The sequence below is a fragment of the Theropithecus gelada genome, chromosome 6 (assembly GCF_003255815.1).
Source record: "Theropithecus gelada isolate Dixy chromosome 6, Tgel_1.0, whole genome shotgun sequence".
NCBI lineage: Eukaryota > Metazoa > Chordata > Mammalia > Primates > Cercopithecidae > Theropithecus > Theropithecus gelada.
In genome coordinates this window covers 132,455,541-132,478,701 of record NC_037673.1, presented here as the reverse complement: position 1 = coordinate 132,478,701, position 23,161 = coordinate 132,455,541, and the positions used below count along the sequence as shown (strand labels likewise).

Genomic DNA, 23,161 nt, shown 5'->3' with positions numbered 1-23,161 from the left:
TTACAAGCGCCTGCCACCACACCCAGCTAATTTTTGTATTTTTAGTAGAGATGGGGTTTCACCATGTTGGTGAGGCTGGTCTTGAACTCTTGGCCTCAAGTGATTTGCCCATCTTGGTTTCCCAAAGTGCTGGGATTATAAGCATGCCCGGCCTATAGTAAGGAGTTCTGAGGTCTCCAAAGCAAAAAGTCTGCTCTGTACAAACTATGTTTTAATAGGGAATACAGTTCTAAAAGCCTTTGGGCCCCTTGAGGCTGTGTGTGTCCCAATGCCTGCCCTCATTCCCCATTTTGTGCTGTGAGTATCTCTGTCACTGCGGTCACCAAATCAGATGCCAGCAACCTCTTTTAAAGCCTGCCGTTTCTACTGGGTCTTAAGTTCCTTGGAGGCAAAGGCTGTGTTGTATTCATTTTCATGGCCTCTGTCCCCAGTGCTGGCCAGGCACATAGAGGTACCATAATCATCTGGACACAGAACAAATCCTGTCTTCCCATCTGTGCTTTCAGAAATATAACCTTTCCCATCCCTGCACAGATAGAAGGAGAGCACTTTAAATGTATAGCGTGTCTGAAATGCATTAGACATTTTATACAGCACATTGACAAGGTGGGTTTAAATAGATTCAAAAGAAATGAAGTGATCCTGGAATATGTTTGAGAGGAAAAGTGTGATGGGGTGCACCAGAGACGTGGGGCATACCCTGCGTTTCAGGGGACTCAGGCAGCAGCTTTGTGCTCATGGCCTTTCAGAGGTCCTGGAGTAGAAAGGGGCAGGGTGGGGGAAGGCAGAGTCCTCCTTTCTCATCTCCAAAAGGAAAACATGTGAAAACACATTAGCTCCTTCCCTCTCCTGCAGCAATAATCAAGGCATTGCCTCACTTAGCGGCTCATTGAGGAGGGCATGATGAAATCTGAACTGGAGAGTCAAAAGTTGACTATGACTGTTTTTTGTTTTGTTTTTCTTGTTGTTGTTTTGAGATGGAATGTTGCTCTGTCACCCAGGCTGGAGAGCAATGGTGTGAACACGGCTCACTGCAAGCTCCACCTCCTGGGTTCAAGTGATTCTTCTGCCTCAGCCTCCTGAGTAGCTGGGATTACAGGCACCCACCACCACGCCTAGCTAAGTTTTGTATTTTTAGTATAGATAGGGTTTCGCCATGTTGGCCAGGCTGGTCTCAAATTCAAGACCTCAGATGATCCGCCCGCCTCGTCCTCCCAAAGTGCTGGGATTAAAGGCGTGAGTCACTGTGCCTGGCCTATAACGTGGTTTTTAACTGTAATTTTGGTTGATCCATAAGGCCCTTAGCCACAGAGAGGAATGGTGAAGAGTCGGCGTGAGGAATTCATTTCAAGGGTGTCAGTATCTGTCACCTCCACACCTGTAAGCTGTTGCTCTACCTGTTAGCCTTGCTCTGGCCTTGGCCATTCGATCCTTTCACTCTCCCTGTTTCTGGCCAGGGCCAGCTATGGGTCTCTAGCTATGTCTCTCTTCAGTCCAGCTGTCCCCAGACAAAAGCTGCTGGATTCTGTACTCAGCCCTCAGAGCAGCGTGGCTGCTGCAGAGACACAGTTAGCTGAAGCAACAGGATAGGATGACCCCAGCCCATGGCTGCAGTGGACATCCTGAGGGTCACCTCATGGCAGGTGGCATGTCCATCTTGGACTAGAGCAGGTGCTGGGCTCAGTCTAGCTGCACAAATGAGGCAGCAGCAGGAGCCAAAGGATGCTCACCTCTCAGGGCTTCTGGGTCACCCAGGATACGGTTCAAAGTCTCACTAGGGATCTTCTCGAAGGCCTCATTGGTTGGGGCCAAGAGCGTGTACTGGCCATTACCTTCAAGCATCGTGTTGAGCCCTGATGCAGCCACAGCAGCCTACGGGGAGGACAGAAGATGGAGTACTCCGTGAAGACTCTGGCATTCCCCACAGAAGATGCACACACAACTTCGCTGGTTCCTCGCAAGAGCTCAAGGCTTTTGCAGAAGCCCAAGATGAAAACAGAAGCCAAACCCAAGCTCACCAATGACCCCCGGGGGCCTTGCTGGGCCTGAGCTCCAGCCAGCCTGGTCATCTTTCATGTCCTTAACCTGTCTTTCCTCTTCCTGCCCCCAAGTCTTTGTCCCTGCTGTCCCCTCTGCTCTTCCCTCTTTCTTTGTTTCTCTGATTGTATTCCTTCTTCCACTAAAATATCATTTCTTTGGGAGGTCAACTTGGCACACTTCCCACCTCATCCCACAGCCAGACAAAGGTGTGTCTGTCTGCTGTGCCTACACTCATGGCTTGCAGCCCTCCTCACACTGTCACTCAACAGTTATTGGTAATCACATACATGAGCCCATGCATGGAAGGATCACACCACCCATTCTCTACACAGCTGCCAGAAGGATCTTCTAAAGGCCTGAGTGCTTTCCTGCTGCTCCCAGGATGGAGACGGACTCTTTCCCAGGTCTGCAAGTCCTGGAGGATCAGGCCTGGCCACGCTGGCCTTGCCTTTGCCCGTTGTATGCCCTTCACATGTGACCTGACCCACTGGCCTCCTCCTTGCCCTTCCTGCCCTGAGCCTTCACTGGGTGTGCTCTTGCCCCAGCATTTTGTATAATGGATCCATTCTCATCCTTTAGACTGCAGATCAAAAGTCACCTCTTCCAGAGAGACCTCCCTGACTTTCCAATCCTCCCTGCACTACTGTCACTCCCTATTTACCTGCCCACTTGACAAAAATTATCACAGCCCATGGCTACCTTGTTGATTTGTTTGTTGTCTCTCTCCAGATAGAATACTAGCTCCACTGAGAATAGAACTTTGCCTGCCTTGTTCACCTCTATACTCCTGGAACATAGACCCACCTGGGAAGTAGCAGGTACCTAATAAGTATGTGTTATAAGAAGAGAAGATGGGCACAATGGAGGGTCAGAAGAGGGAAGGAAGAAATATTTACCAAATCTAAATAGTAAAAGGAGGGAACGCAAAGGGATCAATTGCTGTTCATGTGCTGCCAACTATGTGGGAACATCATTTTCTTGCAGATCCCTGCCCTTCAAGCAACCCAGAAGAAAAGCATGGGAGAGGAGCTTAGAGAGCCAGGCTCCCAGCTAACAGCCACCCGCGCCTGCGAGGCCCATTAGTGCCAGCCGGCCCCAGTGTGTTTGTCTCTCTGTGTTGGAGATCTCTAGGGAGGGACCACCCCACTCCCACTTGTATCCTTTGTGGTTAGGAAGTTCTCCTTGAATCAAGGCAAAAACCCTGACAGGGCAGCCTGCCTCCACTTCCTCCTGAGCAGCCCTTGCCAAGAGGAACCTGCCTTCCCCTCCAGTTGTAAGACAAATGCCTGCTGGGCATGGGGGAAGGAACCATATTCTCGTGGCCCCAGAGCAGTCAGAAGCCAGGCTGGAAATCAGACCCTTGACTTCTGTGTCCACATTGGTGGCCTCTCTGCTGTTCCGGGCTCCAAGAGAACATGGGTATGATTGGAACCAGAGTCCTAGGGTGGGGACATGTGATCCCACAGCACACTCAGCCTGATAGGCCATTTATTCTAGTCCCCCATGTGGGAACTGCCACCTCTGGAAGCTACAGTGCAGGTCCAGGGCTCAGAGGACCCTGTGCTGCTGCAGCCACACACCACTGACATTTCCAGGGGAGGCAAGGAAAGGAACACTTTATAAAGAAGACAGATGGGGAATTTCACAGGTTAGGTCAAGCTGAACATCTGGTCAATGGATTCTCCATGTTCAAGGGCATTCAGGGGAACCTGCTCTATGTTCCCCTACAGGAGACATCCTCTACCCCTCCTGCAGAAGAGTTCCTGCTAGGCCCCTCTTGGGAGGCAATGTGTCCCAAGCCTAGGCCTCCATGCAGAGCAGTCCCTTACCCGAAGTGTCTCAAAGGTGTCCTCGATCTCAATGATCTGCTGGATGTTGTTGGTGACGGTGGAGATGACCTTATCGATGAGGTGCACCACGCCGTTGGTTGCATGGTGGTCGGCTTTCAGCAGCCGGGCGCAGTTCACAGTTACAATCTGCCCAGAGAGGCAGCAAGGATGAGCAGTCAACACAACACAGGCATAGTCCCAAAGCCCCAGAAGCAGAAAACAGTGTTTTCAAACACAGTAGCAGAAAGTGGGTTTTACAAGCTGTGGAATAGAGGGCCCAGGGAGAAGCAGGCACAAAGGGGAGGGTTGTCTACAGCTTAAACCCCAGAAACCAGCCCACCCATGGAACCGAAGTGGGTTCCTTGTGGACCAAGGGCCATGCAGTATGGCTGGGGATCCCCTACCCCATTAGGATAGTGATGGATCTGGATGTCGGAATTCTGGTACATGGAGGTGAGGGTCATGCCGTGTTTCAGCTCATCAGTCAGGACTCGCCTGCCCACCATATGGTAGCGGAGGGCATTGAGCAGCTCAATGTTGACATTGCTGACCAGGGAGTCCAGCACTTCCTAGGAGGAAAGACAAGGTGTCAGTTAGGGGCTGCAGGCTCTATGTTCAAGAGATGGGTCCCTGCAACTCTGGGAAACATGTTCTCAGCCCCCGTGAGCCCAGGCCTCTCTTCTGCCAAGGATCCCTCCTCAGGAAGCACCCAAGTCTTTCTGCCCAGTGGGCACAGGGGGGCATTAGACGCAACCTGGTAAGACATATTTTAGCTCAAGTTCCATAGCCTTTTCTAAGGGGTTAAGGAAATAGCTTCCCGAAACAGTAGGAAATGACTGCAGACTCCCATTCATCATGCCCACCCCTCGGGGAAGTAAGGCAGTTCCCCATAAGAGTCCCCCGGGCAGATGGAGGTCATCTCACAGCTGGCAAGGAGGCCCAGGCCTCGTTGCTAGGGGCGAAGATGGTGAAGCTGCCGGGCCCCTCCATCTCAGGCCTCAGCTTCTCCGTGCGGTCTGTGTACAGCTGAGTGGTGGTGGATCCAACGACTCCCAGGGTCTCGTAAAGGTTTGAGAGTGGTAGGGCTGCAGGAGCAGAAGACAGAATGAGGGATGGCCTCCGGGGGTCCAACCCAACCAGACCCTCCCTTCTCTGCTAGAGAGCACAGTACATCTGCAGGTGGAGAGGACGAGGAGGCCTGTGGGAAAGCCCAGAGACAGGCTGTTTCTGGGGGGCTGAAGGCTTGTTACAGCCTTCTTAAAACAACTCAGTAAGTCAAATGCCTCGCTACATGAACTCAACTAATTGGTGATTTTTAATATAAACACAGCAGAGCAAAGCTCTTGTTCCCAGACATTTAGATAACAGAGGCGGGAATGTACATTGAAAACAGATATCCTAACTACAAACTAGTCTTACAGATTTACCTGCTTATTGAAACTGGTTCCCTAATGGCTTCTGTTAGAATGAGAGACTACCATAATCTCCAAAGTACTGTGTGTATTTGCAGGTAATGAAATGTTATTTCTTAAAGTAGCTTGAAGGGGTTTCTCAGATCTTATAAGACCAAAATGAGTTTCATGTTCATTTGTTTTTTTGTTTCTTAGACCAAAATCTTAATATTCATTCTGAAGGGTCTGAAATTAGGGTTCAGAGTTGAGCTCCCCTTCTAAGGTCAATCTTCTTTTCCTATCCCATTTCCCCACCTGTCCCTCAACTTGACTCAGTACCTCCACGGCCCCACCCACACCAACCTCTCCCATCACATACTCCAGGGACCTTGGCACCAACCAAATTGCCCTCCTTCCTGTTATGTCTCAGTCCCACGATTGATTGATTGATTGATTGATTGATTGATTTTTGAGATGGAGTTTCACTCTTCTTGCCCAGGCTGGAGTGCAATGATCCTATCTCGGCTCACTGCAACCTCTGCCTCCTGGGTACAAGCGATTCTTCTGCCTCAGCCTCTCAAGTAGCTGGGATTATAGGCACCCACCACCATACCCAGCTAATTTTTTTGTGTTTTTAGTAGAGACGGGGTTTCACTATGTTAGCCAGGCTGGTCTCAAACTCCTGACCTCAGTTAATCTGCCTGCCTTGGCCTCCCAAAGTGCTGGGATTACAGGCATGAGCCACTGCGCCCAGCCCAGTCTCATGATCTTTAAGAGACAAGGTCTCACTATGTTGCCCAGGCTGCTGGTCTCAAATCCTTGGCTCAGGTGATCCTCTTCCCTCGGCCTCCCAAACTGCTGGAATCAAAGGCATGAGCCACTGTGCCAGGCCTCAGTCTCACATTCTTAACTAAAAAAAATAGCCAATATAGTTGGCCCTTCATACCTGTGGGTTCTTCACCCACAGATTCAACTAAACATGGACCAAAAATATTTTATAAAATACAATAAAAATAACACAAGAATTTAAAAGAGGATATAACAACTACTTACGTAGGATTTACATTATATTTGGTATTATAAGTAATCTTGAGATGATTTAAAGTATATGGAAGAATATGCATAGATTACATGCAAATACTATACCACTTTATATCAGGGACTTGAACATCTGAGGATATGGCATCCTAGAATGGGTCCTATAATTAATCAATCCCCCGCAGATACCAAGAGATGACTCTATTTCAAAATTAAAACAAAATACTAACTCCCGTGTACAATCACTTGTGTGTGGTACTAAAAGAAAGGCTCTAATAAAATTCACAGGTGCCATGCTGTCTTTCGCCCAATGCAACCATTTGTGGGACTCGCTGCTGACTCTGGATGAGCCCACCTGTCCTGTAGCTGTTTTCCCTGCTGAACTCCAAAGGGCCAAGTTTAGACACAGGGAGATGGGGATGGCTTGGAGTTGCCAGCCCGCCAGAGATCCCCTCCTTCCACATCCCATCTGCTCTCTAGCAGGGCTGATGAGAAACTGATGGCCTATCAGGCCCACCCTGCTGGATGTGTTTAGAATCACTCCTAGCCAGAGGCAGAGGCCAAGAGCCTGAGCCTGAGCCTGAGCCTGAGCCTGTGCCTACCGGGAAGGGCATGGACAGGCCACAGTTGGAGTCTGCTCCACCAGTGTGGTAAGGAGGCCAGAAGGAGCAGCTCAGGAAATGCACTGTTTCCAGCTTCCATCCTTAGCCCCGTGCATAGAGCCTGGGGCCAATGGGCACGTGGGGAGAATGCCACGTCCTTGTGCCACCGCCCCCATTCACACTCTGCTGCCTTTTATGTGGGGACTCCTCTCTCCCACCATTCCCCTCCACCCACACCAACAGGCGAGGCCCGGCGGATTCATTCACCTGCTGGACAGCCCTTCTCCCCAGGGACCTTTTCATATCCAGGACAGCACTCATAGCTGATGACTCTGTAACAAGACAATCATACATTGTGTTAGGCAGGGCTTCACTGTTCCTCACAGGTCATCGGGCCCCTCTCCACAAAGTCACCTCCACAGCTAAGGAAGAGGAATGGTGGGTGAAACACATTCCTCTTAGGAGTCATTTGCTTAGTCATAGGTCTGCCTTTCCTGAGCAAGGAGAGTCTCACGCCTCCTCTGCTCTGTAGAATGTTCCTGGCGGCTGCCAATACCTACAGCCAACCAACTGGGAGAACACAGGACTCTGGCAGCCTAGTCAATGTTGTGACTAGAAAACATAACGCACCAAGGATTTTATCTCAACATTATTCACAGGAAAAATCCGATGGTGAGTGTTCCTGAAAGGGAACAGGAAGGAACAGAAAGGGGCCTGCACCAGCTCTGGCTCTGAGACTGTCACCGACCAGCTGGGACATCCCCAGCCAATTTCATCATCTCTCTGGCTCTCAGTTTCCTCATCTGTAAAACACATATGTGTATCAGGCAGTGGTCATTAAATCTCTCATGATTTTCTAGTTCTCTGATCGAATAACCAAAGAGGGGAGCATATATACAATCATCAAGTTTTTCTCTGTCTTCACAATCAAATTGTAAACTTTAAAATTAAAGCAAAACTCCTCTTATGAAGATACTTACTTTTTATTTTTAAATAAAAAAATTAATCAATAAGAACTTTTTTTCCTGGTTTGAAATTGAAAATATACAAACATTGACCACTGTCTGGAGATCTGAAATACACAGTTTTAACGAACCAATATTCTGGGGATGCCTAAAACACTGAGAATTTCAAATAATATTGCAAGGAAGGAAGCAATCTGAAAGCCCACACCTAAGAAAGACTTGCTTAAAACCAAATCCCCAGGTTCTGCTGAAGGCTACCCTGTACCGGCAGAGTGAGCACGACCTCTACTCAACAGGCTTGGAACCAAATGCAAACAGCCAGTCCTTCCCTTTCCTTTCTTCTACATGGATATGCCCTTTGAGACAGGAAAGGACTCAGACTTTAATTGCAGCGGGTTTTACCACAGAAATGCTCACTGTGGGACTCTCACAGGACGTTTAATGACATCACCAGAAAAGAAACAGGCCGACTGGGAAGAAATACAGGCTTTAGGGCTCTGGAGGGGCCTCTGGAAGGTGCTCTCAGTGTGCCCAGGACATCCTGCTCTTGTTCATTTTTAAATGGAGTCGTCTCAGGGAAGACTTAGTTAAGCGAAGATGAAGGCTGATTCATCTGTTATCCAGGGGGTGTTTCAGAGACAGATCAGCTAAGATGCTCAGGTGGCCAGGGAGTTGCAGCTGTCACTTTGCTAGAAATGGGCCCCCAGGAAATGACTGAGGAGTGACAAGCTACGCACATTCTTTTTTTTTTTTTTTTTTCCTGTTTGCTTCCTCCTCCTTCCTTCCTCTTTTGCTTTTTTTCTCCAGTCCTCCTTCCATCCTGTTTCTTTCTAAGATTTCATCCCTGAACTTATAAGGGCTAAACAGGCTATTGTCTTGGGACTGATCTTGACTGACTCACAATTTTCTCTTCAGAAACTAAAGTCATCCTCTGCAACTAAAGTAAGATTTGATTGACACACTTTCAAAGGCAGTGTGGCGTAACAGAAACAGTGCCAGAATCAGGAGATTTGGCTTGTGATCCATCAGTAACTAGCAGGGTGAACTTGAAAGTCCATTTCTCTCTCTGGTCTCAGTTTCTTGGTCTATGAAATGGGGTGAAGTTAAACTAGATGATTTCAAAAGTTACTTGCAATCTCACACTCACAATTCTAGTCAATATTTCTGGAAGACAGAGAAGAACTCTTCCAAAGGACACTGTCTGCCAACTTGCCCAGCTAAATCCAGGGAGAGCTCCAAGCCTTGAACCCATAGGACTAGGGATGCATATGCATGGGATTCTAGGCTTTCTGTGATAAATTCCAGGGCTGTCTTACTGGGGCTGGGATGTGGGATTAGGTCAAGTTCCCCAAAACTTAGTTTCTTTCCAAAAGTGTCTGTGTGAAAATCCATGGAGTTGCTGAAGCAGAGTTGAGGAATAGTGTTATCCTCAAAGTCCTCATGTCAGGGCGCCCTGAGCACACGGGTGCAGTACTCTGTATGGCATGGAGCCCCTGGGCAAGCTGGCCAAAGACTCTTTTTCCATACTGTTGGCTTCTGAGTTCCATCCCCAAAAAACCACAAGTTTGCTGAACAGCTCAAGTGGCCTCACCAGGATTTCATTGAGGACAAAAGAAAACCAACTCCTCAAATATTAACTCTTTGGTTCCTCTGGCTAGGTGTGTGTGTATGTTCAAGGGTGTGTAAAGAATGACACCAGGAGAAATGGAGGTTGGGGGTTTAGGAGGAAGGGATAGATCTAAGCAGAAAAGTCTCAGCTTGGAGTAGAATAACTCAGGATAGAATCAGAAAGAAAGCTGTAAGGGCTCTGAGGGGTGAAGGAGTTTCTTCAGGTCATAGGTAGTTGGTAATAGACCTAGGACTCTTGTTGCATTCCATCAAGTCCAATCCTTTTTCCACTGCTCTTGAAAATGCACGTGTTTGGGGGACAGCAGACAGATTTGGAAAGTCTGTCATCTAGAAGACACAGGGGGTGTCTCCAAAGTGATCAAGGCTAGCCCTTTTCAGCACTTACTGTTCCTCTCCATGTGGGCTTTCAGCACCCGTGTCCCACAGTGGCTGGACTACACTCTACTGTCACACATGGATGACTTATGCAGCACACGCCCCACAACCAAGGCTCAGTCTCTCAGGCCACTGAGTCTTCCTGCGCCAAGGGCTTTTTCCTGGTTAACCGAGTGTGGCTTTCTGCCAGGAAGCTCTCTCTCAATCCTCTTGCCTTCCTGCTGCCCAGTCTGGCATCTCTGCCACTCTCTAAGTGTACAGGGGTTAGCAACGCCTTCAGCCCCGGTGCAGCAGCCTGTGGGTTGAGAAGGTGTCAAAGCTGGCAGTCCACCTGCCTCCAACTGCCCCAATAAACGAGCTCTTTTCTGAACTGGTCTGCATGGCCCCAGAGCAGCAGAAAGCAGCTGTGAATTGAAGGCTGAGAAGATTTCAGAAAACTTTGACCAAAATCTTCTGGGCTGACAGTGGCCTCTTCCACTCTCCCTATACTGAGGTCAGTGTGCCACACCACCTGGCCCTGGTCCCAGGGAGAACACAGATGCTGTGGTTGGATGGGCTGGGGGCAATCACAGGGGCATGGGTCCGATGCCATCCCTCCAGGATGAACATAGGAAAGGATGGAAACAATAGGGGGCTTCCCAGTTGGAGCCCCCCAGTTCCTAGGCTTCCCTGCATAGAAAAGCCCAATCTGTTGGTTTCTGAATCTAATCTCATCAGCCAAAGCTGTTCTGATTAAAGGCTTCAGGCTTCTCCTCAGCCAGACATAGTCTAATAAAGAAAAAACTCAGGTCAGAAAAAGCAGATCCCCTAGGACAGTGGTCCCCAACCTTTCTGGCACCAGGGATCAGTTTTGTGGAAGACAATATTTCCCCAGATGGTGGCAGGTGGAAGGAGTGGTTTTGGTATGAGACTCTTCCATCTCAGACCATCAGGCGTTAGATTCTCATAAGGAACGCACAAGCTAGATCCCTCACATGCACAGTTCACAATAGTGTTCAGACTCCTTTGAGAGTCTAATGCCACTGCTGATCTGACAGGAGGCAGAGCTCAGGCAGTAAAGCTCGCTTCCCCCACTCGCCTCCTGCTGTGTGACCTGGTTCCTAACAGGTCACAGACCAGTACTGGGAAGGTGCCTAAATTAGGGAAGGTGCCTAATTTAGAAGAAAGTGTAAAGGAGGGTGCAAAGAGAATGTCAACCCAAAGTCTATGTGTAGGGATGTCTGGGAGGCTCTCCACCAGTCCCTCTAACATTTTTATTCATGATTGGATAGAGAGAAGTACTGAGATTTCTCTCCCTAAAATAGGTTTCCAATAAGTTAATATAATTTAAAACAACCACTGCACTTCACGGATTTGGCCCGCTGCTCTGGCTGTAAATGCCTGGGGATTAACTAGACTCGAGAAGTCATTGGAGCAAGGAATGGCCCTGTAGGCCAGTCACCTGTGACTGAAGGTAAACCATGCAGGGCATCATAGTTTCCAAGAGGAATGACAGAGCAAACACAGACCCATGACGTCTAGACATCTGACATGGCCCATAGACTGCTTGCCTGGGATGGTTTGCTTTCTGCCCTCCTGGTCTTGGAAGCATGGCTGAGCTGATTCTGAAGCCTCCCAATAGAAAATCAGGGCTTGCTTTAACCTACTGTCTACCACCAAAGGCCTCAACCACTACAGCTTTTGCCGGGGCCAGCCTGGTTAGTGATGAGGACAGAGTCTTCAGAACGTGGATGTACTTTATTTGTGGTAATCTATGTGCAGCATGTGAGGGCATTTTCAGGGCTCCTGGAGGCTGACTGTGTCTCCTCAGTTCCCAAGTTCCTTGTCTGATAAGCAGTCTTGGGGATTCCCTTTACAGCAGGGGGTGAGCAACCTGGAGGTTGATGACTCTGAGCCAAAGGCATCCTTCTCTGACCCTGAGGAGGCCTTGTCTCTGGGACCCACAGCCATAGGTTTGAGGCTGTAGAGAGAGACCTGGGGCAGTTTAGCCAGGTCTTACAGGCCTGCTCTCTTGTTCACCTCCCAAGTCACTGACACTAACTGCCAGGCTTGATACCCCCTGGGGGCAGCCAAGGGGAAGTAGACAGACCTCCTCAGCTTACCAGTGAATGACTTTGACCAGGTTGCATAAGCCTTTTGAGCTGTCTCCTCATCTGTAAATAGGCTAATAATCATATTTATCTTACAGCGTGATTGTGAGAATTGAATGAACTAACATATGAGAAGCACTTAACAGATGCTTACTGTTTACTAAGTGGTCAGTTGTGAAGCTTCTAAAGAAACTCCAGGTATAAACTTTAAAGTTGAAGCTATGTTAACTTCATTGAAAGCAATGTCCTACATGAGACCATGAATAAAAATACATTGAAATAAAGAAAAATGCAGCTATAACTCAACAAATAAGGCCTGTGTTGGCTTACCACTGCTTTCTGTGACAAATTACCACAAACTTAGTGGCTTAAGATCATACAAATTGTCTTACAATTCCAGAGGCTAGAGTCAGAAATAGGCCTCATGGGGTTAAAATCAAAGGCTGCATTCCTTACAGAGGCTGTAGGGAAGAATCCATTGCTTATCTTTTCCAGCTTCTAGAAGCTGCCTGAATTCCTTGGCTAGTGGTTGCATCACTCAAACGTCAGCTTTCATCATCACATTGTCTTCTCTGACTCTGATCCCACAGTCTCCCTCTTTTTTTTTTCTGAGGCAGAGTCTTGCTCTGTTGCCCAGGCTGGAGTGCAGTGGTGCGATCTCAGCTCACTAGAACCTCCGTCTCCTAGGTTCAAGCAATTCTCCTGCCTCAGCCTCCTGAGTAGCTGGGATTACAGGTGTGCACCACCACACCTGGCTAATTTTTGTATTTTTTTTTTTTTAATTAAAGGGGGGGTTTCACCATGTTGGTCAGGCTGGTCTCAAACCCCTGACCTCGTGACCCACTCCCCTGAGTCTCCCAAAGTGCTGGGATTACAGGCGTGAGCCACCACGCCCAGCCTGCCTCCCTCTTTTAAGTACCCTGATGATTATATTAGACTCACCAAATAATCCTGGATTATCTCCCCCTCTTATGATCCTTAACTTAATCACACCTGCAAAGTCTCTTTTTCCAGTAGGGGAATATATTTACAGGATTGGAGATTAGGATGTAGACACTTTTTGGAGGTCATGTTTCTACCTACTACAGGGCCTTACCCCAGGTGGCACATAGGTTCATGTAAAAAACCCAACATAATAAAATTCCTTGTCAGCTAGTCAGCCTCCTAGTTTGCAGAATGGGACAGAACCTTTAGGAAACACTGCCCAACAGAGGCGTTTGGTCGATCTCTGCTGTGTGGTGTATGTCCAATCTCAGTGCCCCCAGAGCAGACTATTCAAGAGATCCCAGTTGGCTGCCCAGAAATGTGAAACAGGAAAGGAGGCGCTAGTATGGCTCTGAGGTCTTCTTGGATGGCTTCCCACCATCTTTTTCTTTTTTCCTCTTGGGACCAAGGTTGTGGGATATAAGGGAGGAAAAAGACAGCTCTTCTTTAGCTTCACATCAGCTGTCCCTGGTCCCCTGCCCAGAAAGACACCTACTGAAAAAGCCCTGTCAGCTGATGGAAAAGCTGATCTCTTTAAAAGTTAAATCTCTGAGCATTAATGCAGTGCTGAAGAAGTACTAATATTTTTGCCCGTGGGCAAAGCAACACTTGCTACTAGAGAAACAGGAGTGCTCTGCCATCCCGTCTTGGCTCCAGAGAAAGCCTTTGCACTTGTGAAATGTGTTGCTCGTGAAACAATTTCAAGACTTTTGGAATGAATAGCTGCCACCCATACCCACTAGCTCCTCCACCAGCCCTCCCTATGCCACGTTTATGATGTCTGAGCTCCTGCTATGACTATTCCAGCCCCATGATGTCAACTTGGACTTGGCTGTTAAATAGGCCTCCTCTCCCTGGGGCTAGCACAAAGGAGGCCTGTCGAGAGGCAGCCAGGCTTCCTGACCACAATTTCCTGCACCTTTGCTCAAAGTGCCACATGTAAAAAATTTTATGGCTACTAATCAAACCAGGGCCTGAAATCACAGAGGGGGATGCTGACTGTCTGCCCTCCACAGTCCTGTTTGTTTGATTAGCCATTGTATCACTCCAGTGCTCTTTAGGATCTGAAATAAATGCTAAACTGAATTTCCGAACAATAAAATTCACAATAAAAGCCACTAACTAGGGACCCACTGGTAACCACTTCCTGTAATAAAGTCCATATATCAGCTTGACGCATTGCACCAGAGACTCAGGCCCTTCTCTCTCTGTAAATGCAGAAAAGCTTTTGTGTGCAGGCAACAGAGCTTCACCTGATGATAGCAGTGGAGTTCAGGGCCTCACAAAAGCAGGCAGGTGGCTCCAGGCTCCTGTCTCACCAGGTCGGCTCCTGTGTCTCTGTGTGACCTCTTACCACAAAGTCTTCCCCTGTATGCCTGGTACCCCTTGTCTGCTTCCAAGGTGAAATTCTCCTTCTGGTTTTGGGACGCTTGATGACCTGAGCTGCCTCCTACCCCATGATACTTCTGTCCTTTTCGTCCCAACGTACACCTCTGCTCCAGTCTCCTTCTCTGGAGTCTTGCTGAGAAAATTCCAACTGCCTATGGACCCCATGCTGAGACAGTCCTTTTTGCTCCAACCACTACTGTGCTCCCATTTTCCAGTCTGGTCCTCACCCAACTAAAGGCATCTAGGGACCTGCTTTCCCCAGGATGCCATCAACTCCAGTCAGCACAGCCCTCTCCCCTTCCCACCTGACTACCCACAGCACTGAATTCTGACCGAATGGTGGTCAGACAGTAGCCTTCTCACTGGTCTTGGTCTCAGGTACACAGGAGCCCTGCCAAGCCACTCTCCTTACTCAGCTCTCTACAAGAACAGAGATGGGTTCCACCTCTTCCTCTCTCTGAGTTCTCTGGATCTTTTCCAGGTCAGCTCCACCTTCCTAATACTGCATGTGATGGTCCAGGAAGGGTCTCTCTTGTCCTAGAAGTTTTATATCAAATAATATTCTTCTATCTTCATTTTCTCTTTTTGAAGTTGCTCAAAACAATGGCCACATTCAAGAGTTGAATGTGAATGTCATATCCTTCCAGCTTTGTGAGACTAGGCCAATAGCTGGGATTGAGTCCACTCTGAACCCCATCTCCCCACCTCATCCAGACATGTCTTCCTTTTCCCAGAGGACTCCCCTTGTGCTCACTGGGTGAGGGAGCTGTACCACCACATCATCACATTATCATATCCAAACCTGCCCCCGAGGGGATGACCCGCTCATCAGGAACATTGTGGCAACACACAGCTCTGCTTCTTGTGCGTTGTCCTGGCACACAAAGATACAGGTACAAGAGCCAAGGCGACTCATCACTGACAGTATTGTCAGGCTGGACACTGCCGGAGAATGTTATCAAGCTATTGTTAACTAGATGGGCAAATGCCAGCCCAGGGGCACCCCCGAAACAGTGTGGCAGATGCTACCCTGTAGCCAGCTTGTCATCATAAATGGGTCTCCATTTTCAGAGAAACTTGAACTAACAAAAAAGATGGTCCTCTGAAGCCCAGGGCTCTTGAGATATAGAAGAGTTGTTTGCTTGGCACTAGTGCTCTGGTCACCTTCCAAGAAGCAATTAGGTGAGGCCTGGCTTTGCATTTAATTAAGTAATTAATTGTTAATCTGAGTAGATAATATACACATATGGGAGAAAATCAATCAGCACTAAAGGTTTTCTTCTTTCTTATTTTTTAAGTCAGGCATCATGGAAGAAGGGGTGGTATATAATTTGCATAGTCTCCTTTCGTTCTTAGCAGCAAGAATATTGCTGGGTATCTGTTCACTGAATCTTGGCAGTGTGTCCTCCTAGCGCACTCAACTGTTAGCTTGCAGGCTGGGCTCTTGATCAGGCAGGGAGCAAGCTGCCACGGACCTGCCCTGGACAGTCCCGGGGTCTGCTGGTATCTCCCCAGCTCTGCCATGAATCCCAACTTCCCTCAATTCATATTAGGATTGCTAGCTGCCTAATATGATCAGGGTCACACAATGGGATATTTATTTCCTCGTACAGTTTAAGGAAAGAGCATTATCTCTTCTTTCAGTTGGCTATTAAATTGGAGGAGATGTCTGCTCAAAAGCAATGTCACAACAATAAACTTAGAACTCCCTAACATTGGAAAGTGCTCAAGATAGTGGCTTAGAGTTTCTTAATTGTCCCATTATGTATGGAGATAGGAGGAAGGTCAGGCCCTCACAAGTGGCTCAGGAGATTTGTCACACACATCTTCCTAACTGTAGGAGAGAGCCAGCTTTGAGATCTGTTGACAGTTAGTGCCAAAACAGATTAGGTTTCCCCAGAATTGTTAGAAAATGTACCTGATTCCACCAGGGAGCTGGGCAGTGGGGTAAAAGCTGCCTCCCTCCTTGCTGATACAGATGTCAACAAGCCCTGTTGTAACCACGCTGGTCCACACCCCGTTGGCACTCTTACTTCTGTTTGTGTGGTCTAGATCTGCAAATTCTAGGGTAATAATAATAGTAGCTAGCATTTATTGAGCACTGACATGTGCTAGGCACCATATTCAGTCTCTTATGTACATTATTTCATTCAATCCTTGTAACAACTTCATAAGGCGGGTCCTTTGTTATACCAACTTTTCAGGTAAAGCAATGGAGAGTTCTAAAGATGAATTAACTGGCCCAGGTAGAGCCAGGGTTTGAATCAGGAAGTCTGTGCAAATACTATATGCTATGCTGGCTCATAATGTGCGTATGTAGGGCCCTAAGTTTTTTTGGGGTGGTTACCTTAGGACTGTAAGATAGAGGTAGTGTTCTTTAGTACAAATTCACCAACGGGCTTTCTTTTCCAGAGTCACATGCTGGTGGCTTGTCCACTGCATATCTGTATTATTTTGTGAGGATTGAAAAACACACAGACGCGTGCACACACACACACACACACACACACACAGTGTTTCATGTTTCTTGCAAACCCAAACCAGCCCTGAAAAATGTCTCCAAGTCTTGTCAGCAGCCTTAAAAATGCAAAACAAAATTGGCCAGCTTCCTAAAAATGCCACTCCCCAGCACGCAGGTCCCAGACACGTTCGCACATGCATCTTCATGGCTTTTTAGGCAGCCTGACCTTTTAGAAGGCTGGCCCAGGCCCCGGGGAACCGCAGCCAGCATATATACAACTTGGTCTCCTGGATGGTTACCAATACTCACGTTGATTTGCCACAGATTTTCCTTTGGTACCACTGCTTGCAGTTGGTGAAGTACTTCTTATTGGTGCCAATAACCTTCTGCACAGCGCACACATTGGGGCTGAAAACAGAAGCAGCAGAGTTAGGAAGATGATCAGCACGTCCACCCCACTTCAATGACTCCCACAATGTTGGCCTCCTTGGGTCACCAGAACTTTCTAGAGATAGAGGAGAGACAGTCATTTCAGTCTTGGTACTGCAGATATCTTGGGTTTAGACTTTGGTTCTGTTTACCTAGATTCCCATCAGCCCCCCCATGAAAGCTTCCCCTGCAAAAGTTGTTAAAAACTGTCTTATACATTGATGTAACTTCATGTAAGTATCCTTCTTCGACATGGGCAATTGATAAATGTAAACGAAAGCATCTCTCAGGCAGCTCTCCACACAGACACGCTCTGCATCCCTGAACCAGCTGCTTGGCTCCCAAAGACGAGCCGTTGTTACTGTCCATCCAATAAACCAGAGGCTTTATAGCTGGCTTAAAGCATGGCTGGTTGCTGTCAGGACCCTGATAGGATAGGGGATGCTCTCCCATTTAACTCTCAGTTGCTCATTACTTAGATACCAGCTCAGGTCTCACTTCACCCAGACAGCCTTTCTCCAATGTCCCAGATGACATGCTGCTTTCCATCCTCTGGCAGTGGATGCAGTCCTTATTTGATGTTGGGTTCCAAACAGAATTCCTATAAGTGATGCAGGGAGGTGGGGGGTGTCTCTTCTCTGCATCTAACACTCAACAGAACCTTGAGGGCAAGTGTTCTACCTTGTTCTGTTGTTCACATTCTAGATGGGGCCTAGCATCCAAGCAGGGTGTAGAAGGAGCGTGAAATGAACTTGTTGATAATACTGCTCCCCAAACTACCCAGATCCAAAGAATCCTCAGGGACCCTGTGAAAAAGCAGAGTGTAAATGCCTGGGGGTTCTGCTAAGAAGCCTTTCCAGAACCATAGGATTTTGATTTTGTGTATCTTATTCACATATACCAAGTCCTGACCCAAACCATGCTCAGGCCAGGTGACTGTGAAAGCTTCATTAGGAGCCCCTAGGACTACATAGGTGGTCACAGTTAGGAGAAGGTTGATGTTCCTGAGCCTGAGGCAGGCATGCATCTGACTGAATCACAAGTCAGCGAAAGCAAAGAAAACAAACAATACTGAGGGCTTTTACAAGACCTCCTAGCTCAGAGAACTTCAGATATCACCCAAAGGGTCAAGTATTTCTTTAACATCAATTTCCCTGTTACTTTAAAAATGCCATCCACAGACATCACTTGATGTGCGGCGTATTTTTTAAGAAGACACCAATATTGCAGTAAGAACTACACCTACTGTCCCCATCATGATTCCTCTGCAGGAACTTAAACAATTCTCAAATATTCAGAGTCAGGCTTCTGGGCGGGAGTCCATTCAGCCCCTTCATTTCTCTGCCCTGTCTCTTCTACGGTGATATAACTGTCACCTCTTGGCCAGTTTTTTGTTCAACAGGTGAAAGTGAGTGGGCCCAGGAGGGACAATGAGCATTAGTGAATGCATGTAAGGATCTGGGGGCAAGAGAAGTGAAGGCTGGAGAAGGGACCACAGCCAGAAGAGGCCTGTGCCTCCCTAGTCCTAGCTGGGACTGACCAAATCCTCCCGATTTCTGAATACCTGGTTTCTGTTTGCTGCCTAGGATTCACAGGTTAGACAGTCCTGGAACAACCCCTGAAGAGTCCTTGCTGGCCATAATCCAGCCTCCGGTCCTATTTATTGTTATAGAATCCCAGAAGCTCTTCAATCTGACCAAGCAGGAAACAATTACTGTCGATGAATTCCCTGCAACTTTCCGTAGGCGTTTGGCGAATCTTCAGTAAGTCTCTTGTGGATGTGGCTCCAACATTCCTTTGCTGAGTGTTTCCACTGCTGCTGTCCTTGTGGCAGCAGCAGAGGCTGGGGGCGGCTGTGACCCTCTCCTTCTCACATCGAGGAGTGTGGGTGGGCTGTGTACATAGGAAATTTATGCTGAAGCTTAATTGAAATGAGCAAGTCACTTCTGGGCCTTCTGCCTCAAGAATAACAGCACTGATGTTCAGCTTAGATTTGAAAACCAAGTGCTTCAGGAAATTCAGTTCAGTTTTTGGTTGTTGATGTTTGGAAGTGTGATCGTATTTTTACTTCTCTTTCAGTATTATTTTTCCCCTTCCCTATAGCAACACAGATATAGCTGGGAGTCAAGAGACCACATCATAGTTATTACTCTCCCTACAGCATTCTGTTTCTGAACTAAGTCACACCCTATCTCACTAAGCTGCAGTTTCACCACCTGTAAAATGGGAACATGAACAGTAGATCTCGCTGTGTTGTGGTGAGGACGAAAGCAAAAGTGGCCATCAAGTGCTGCGCACAAGCAAGGCACAGCTGTTACTTCTTCCTTCGTATCAGGCAGCACGCTACAATTCCTTAAAATAGCAAAGTTTTCCTTCCCTTTATACCAGTTTCCACTTTGAATGAAAGGCTGGAGCTTGAACAACGTTATCCATTTGCACGAGGTGCCACACCCATGTGTGCCAGGCCAGGCAGCCCTGTGGCATTAACAGGGACAGTTAGATCATAGTAAATACAACTGTGCCTGCAACCATTGTGCTATGGTTCATGTGCGTGCGCATCCAGATTCTACTGGGAGAGAGGTGCTCCTGTGACTTCTTAGATTACTCTGCCCATCACAGATTACAATAGGCCTTTCCAGCTATGCTGCAGGAAGCTAATCAAGAGGATTTGCCTGCAGGGGTATGGTGGGGAAGTTGATCTAATATCTGGAACTCATAATCAGGAGCATCTGCATTTAAGAAAAAAACTTTATTTTCCAGCTGGTCACCACTCTTCTGGGCTCTGAAGGGAAAGATGTTTGCTATAAAGATGGCTCTTGATGGAAAGCCCTCCACACCTTTGAGGATCCTTCACTGTGGCTGTGCAGAGAGATGCCCTTACAAGTGACACTGTTGCAAGGCATGCTATAAGGATCTTCTCCTGACTTAGGGTGAAGATACAGAAGAAACAGAAACCTCCAAAGCAGATTGAGGCACCCTAACATAACACAATTCATTGGCAGGAAAGGCAGAGAGACCAACGGAGAGGTGGGCAGAGACAATAAAAATACCAGTTGCTCGCATTTTGATGTTGAGCCTCATATTCCTCTCATCTTTCTGACATCCCCCCTCACTCTATTCTGCACACTGCCCAAGTCAAAGGTGATTCTCCCACTTCCAGAAAGACCCCAGGATATCCCCAGTGTTCTCCTGTTTCCAGGAGGGTGTTGACGCTGCAGCCAGGCCTGGTTTGATTTCACTCTGCAGGGTGGCCAGATGTGTTTCCAGCAGGTCCTCTCCCCCAAAGTCCCAAACTCCTGAAAGGCCTAGACTATAAAGCCACAAGCAGAAGAAACAAGGGCAACTATGCCCTACAAGGGGCAGCCTGTACCGGTACCAAGAGCACTCCTAGTGCAAGGAGCCAAGACAGTCAGGGCCTATGAAGTCAACTCTATCACTCCCACCAATAAATTTTGATTTGAGTGCAGATCTGCCCAGTCTCTTGGAGGTCTGGGCATTGCTTGTGGGTGTGAATGCCAGACCCTGATGGTATTTGGGGACTCCTCTGAGGAGTCACTATGAGATTCTACTCATATATAGTTGTACCTAGTTGTGAAAAAGAAGTTGGTGCAACCAGGTAGGCTGGAAGCTGCAGCAAAACCTGGGTAAGTGCGACGCAGGTGTGGCCTGGTTTTTGATGTAGAAATGTTGCCTGCCTCTGCCTGGGTCTGTGTTAGGGCCACTATCAGATCAGACCTGCTTGAGTTTGTCTCCTAAAGTCAACACATCTTCAGTGTCTCAAAGGAATTCCTGCAATGATAGTGTCCTACATCTACAAACCCAGCTAATACTTTAAGACAGACTCCAATCCTGGTTCCAGCGCACACTTCAGGACTGTGGGAAAGTGGAACCACTTGGGACTCAGCTTCCCCATTTGAACAGTGTGTGTGAGGGCCCAGTGCATTCTCCTGCTCTTCATCAGGCAGGGCAAGAAGTGCCACACTGCCCTTGCTCTGCCCAGAGAGTAGTGTCGGGTGCCAGCAGAATCTGAGTGCAGGGCCTGGCCAGGTGCACAGGAGCCTGGAGCACCTTGGATGCTGCCACCTTGTGTGGCCTAGGTTCTTGTCTGGAGTCGCTGGCCGGGGGCCTGGCTGGGTTGGAATAGGTGCACTGCTGGGTGAGCTTTGCCCTCGGCACCTTCCCACGGTGATTATGGCCAAAGAGTTGCCATTTCCCCCTTTCTCCAGTGGCTGGGAGCAGAAGCTGAAAGCGCTATCCGTCTCAGGCTCTTGGCCTGAGTTGAGGATCTCTGGTCCGCTTCCCTACTCACTTCCTCTACAAAGCGGCGGCCGACCGCTTTCCCTCCATGGTCCCGCACTTCCCTCCCTCTCTCCTTCCACCGCGTGCGGGGCTGGTGTCCAAGCGCTCCACGCTGCCGGCTTTTAGTTCGGGCTTTGTTCCCTGAGCCCCCAGCCCACTTCAATGCCCCCAGCGGCGTGCGCTCCGAGCCCCGACGACCTGACCCTCCGCGGCCCCTGGCCGGGCGGCTCGGCTTACCCGTGCTGGCGGCCCCGGAGCCGGCTGTGCTGCAGCACCAGCTGGTAGGGCGACTTGGCGGGACCCGCCAGGGTCGCGGCGGGGTCCAGGGCCAGAGCCAGCGCGAGGGCCAGCAGCTGCACGAAGAGCGCCATGGAGCAGGACGACGCGCACCGAGCGAGCTAACGACAGACGGCCGAGCGGGCAGCTCCAGGAAAGTGAGAGCGCCTCCGCAGCCCGGGCCAGGTTAAGTAAGCGGCGAGCGGGAGGGAGCGGACGCCAGGGGCGGGGAAGCTGGGCCGGCCCGTGCATGAAGGGCGGGCCGCCTGGCGCCTCCCAACCCGCGCGCCCCCGGCTGCGCTGGGCACCCACCCTGTTCTGCACTGTGCCCGTGCTCACAGTTTTCCCAGCCCTCGCCCACACTGCCAGCCCTCACTCCCTCCCTCCCTCTCTCGCCACAGGCTCCCTCGAACCAAGGGTATGGGCCCCTTAGGCCTCCTGTGGTTGCTTCCAAATGGGGACCTTGGGACTGAGGGACAGCTGTCTCTGGGGCTTGAGTCCTGCATGCTGGGGGCCCTCACTGATCTTGAGGCTACAGAACCCTGCAGGGAGGGGTGAGGGGAGGCAGTGCTGATTCCCAAAACACTGTGGCCCATCAGACTCGTTTCTGCAACCCAGGAGCCGGCCCCCCTCCCCAGGTCCTCAATCTCTAATCCCTCCACCCCCACCCCACCTGTCAAGCTCATTGAAAGACTGATGAGTAAATCGTGTGATCCACAGAAACGCCAAAAATGTGGGGCAGGTTTTGTTGGGCTCTAAGCTGCTTTTGGAGCCCGTGGGGAAGGGTGGGGTCCTCACCTTGGTACTAACTCATTCCCTCCTTCAGTAAACATCTCTGCAACAGTACCTGCCAGATACATGCTGCAAAGGCAAGAGTCCTGCCCTGGAGGAGCTCAGGGCAGGTAAACAAATTGTCACATGGTAAAGAGGTAATACTCACCCAAGCACCTATTAATGACCCATCAATTACTTGACACTGCTAGCCCTGGGGAGACACAGATGGATGAATAGAATGAGTGAGACCTAAGCCCTTTGTGAAAAAGCTCCAAGTTGGGGAAATCCACAACCCAAGCCAATGATGTTCCATGAAGAGTAGCTGAGGCTTTGGGAGCTGAGAGAGGCACCTGGCCCTGACAGGGTGATGCTGGCTCTGAGGCCTCAAAGTTGAAAAGGAGTTAACCAGGTAAACTGAGGCATGCATTCAGGAAACTCAAGTTATCTGGTTGACTGAAGCACAGGGAGGTGGAGTCAAGGGTGGGGAAGAAGGGAAGGAAGGTAGCAGGGCCCAGACTCCAGCTAAGAGCCTAGCAGGTGATGGGTGGAGGCAAGTGACATGGCCAGTGTCATGAGCAGGCTTAAGGAGG

At 49.0% G+C, this 23,161-nt stretch overlaps 1 protein-coding gene across 3 annotated transcripts in view; it reads right to left on the bottom strand.

Moving 5' to 3' along the window:
- TGFBI (transforming growth factor beta induced) overlaps positions 1-22,155 on the bottom strand; it is a 34,265-nt gene extending 12,110 nt beyond the window's left edge. For all 3 annotated transcript variants that reach the window (XR_003119974.1, XR_003119973.1, XM_025389265.1), the window contains exons 1-7: positions 21,759-22,155; positions 17,103-17,201; positions 7,168-7,232; positions 4,794-4,954; positions 4,274-4,438; positions 3,870-4,016; positions 1,731-1,872 (exon numbers count right to left, since the gene is read on the bottom strand). Coding sequence is in view for 1 of the 3 variants with exons in the window: in XM_025389265.1 (XP_025245050.1) it covers positions 1,731-1,872; positions 3,870-4,016; positions 4,274-4,438; positions 4,794-4,954; positions 7,168-7,232; positions 17,103-17,201; positions 21,759-21,892 (913 nt within the window). In the remaining 2 variants the exon portion in view is untranslated. The remainder of the gene's footprint in view (positions 1-1,730; positions 1,873-3,869; positions 4,017-4,273; positions 4,439-4,793; positions 4,955-7,167; positions 7,233-17,102; positions 17,202-21,758) is intronic.
- Positions 22,156-23,161: the final 1,006 nt, after the last annotated feature.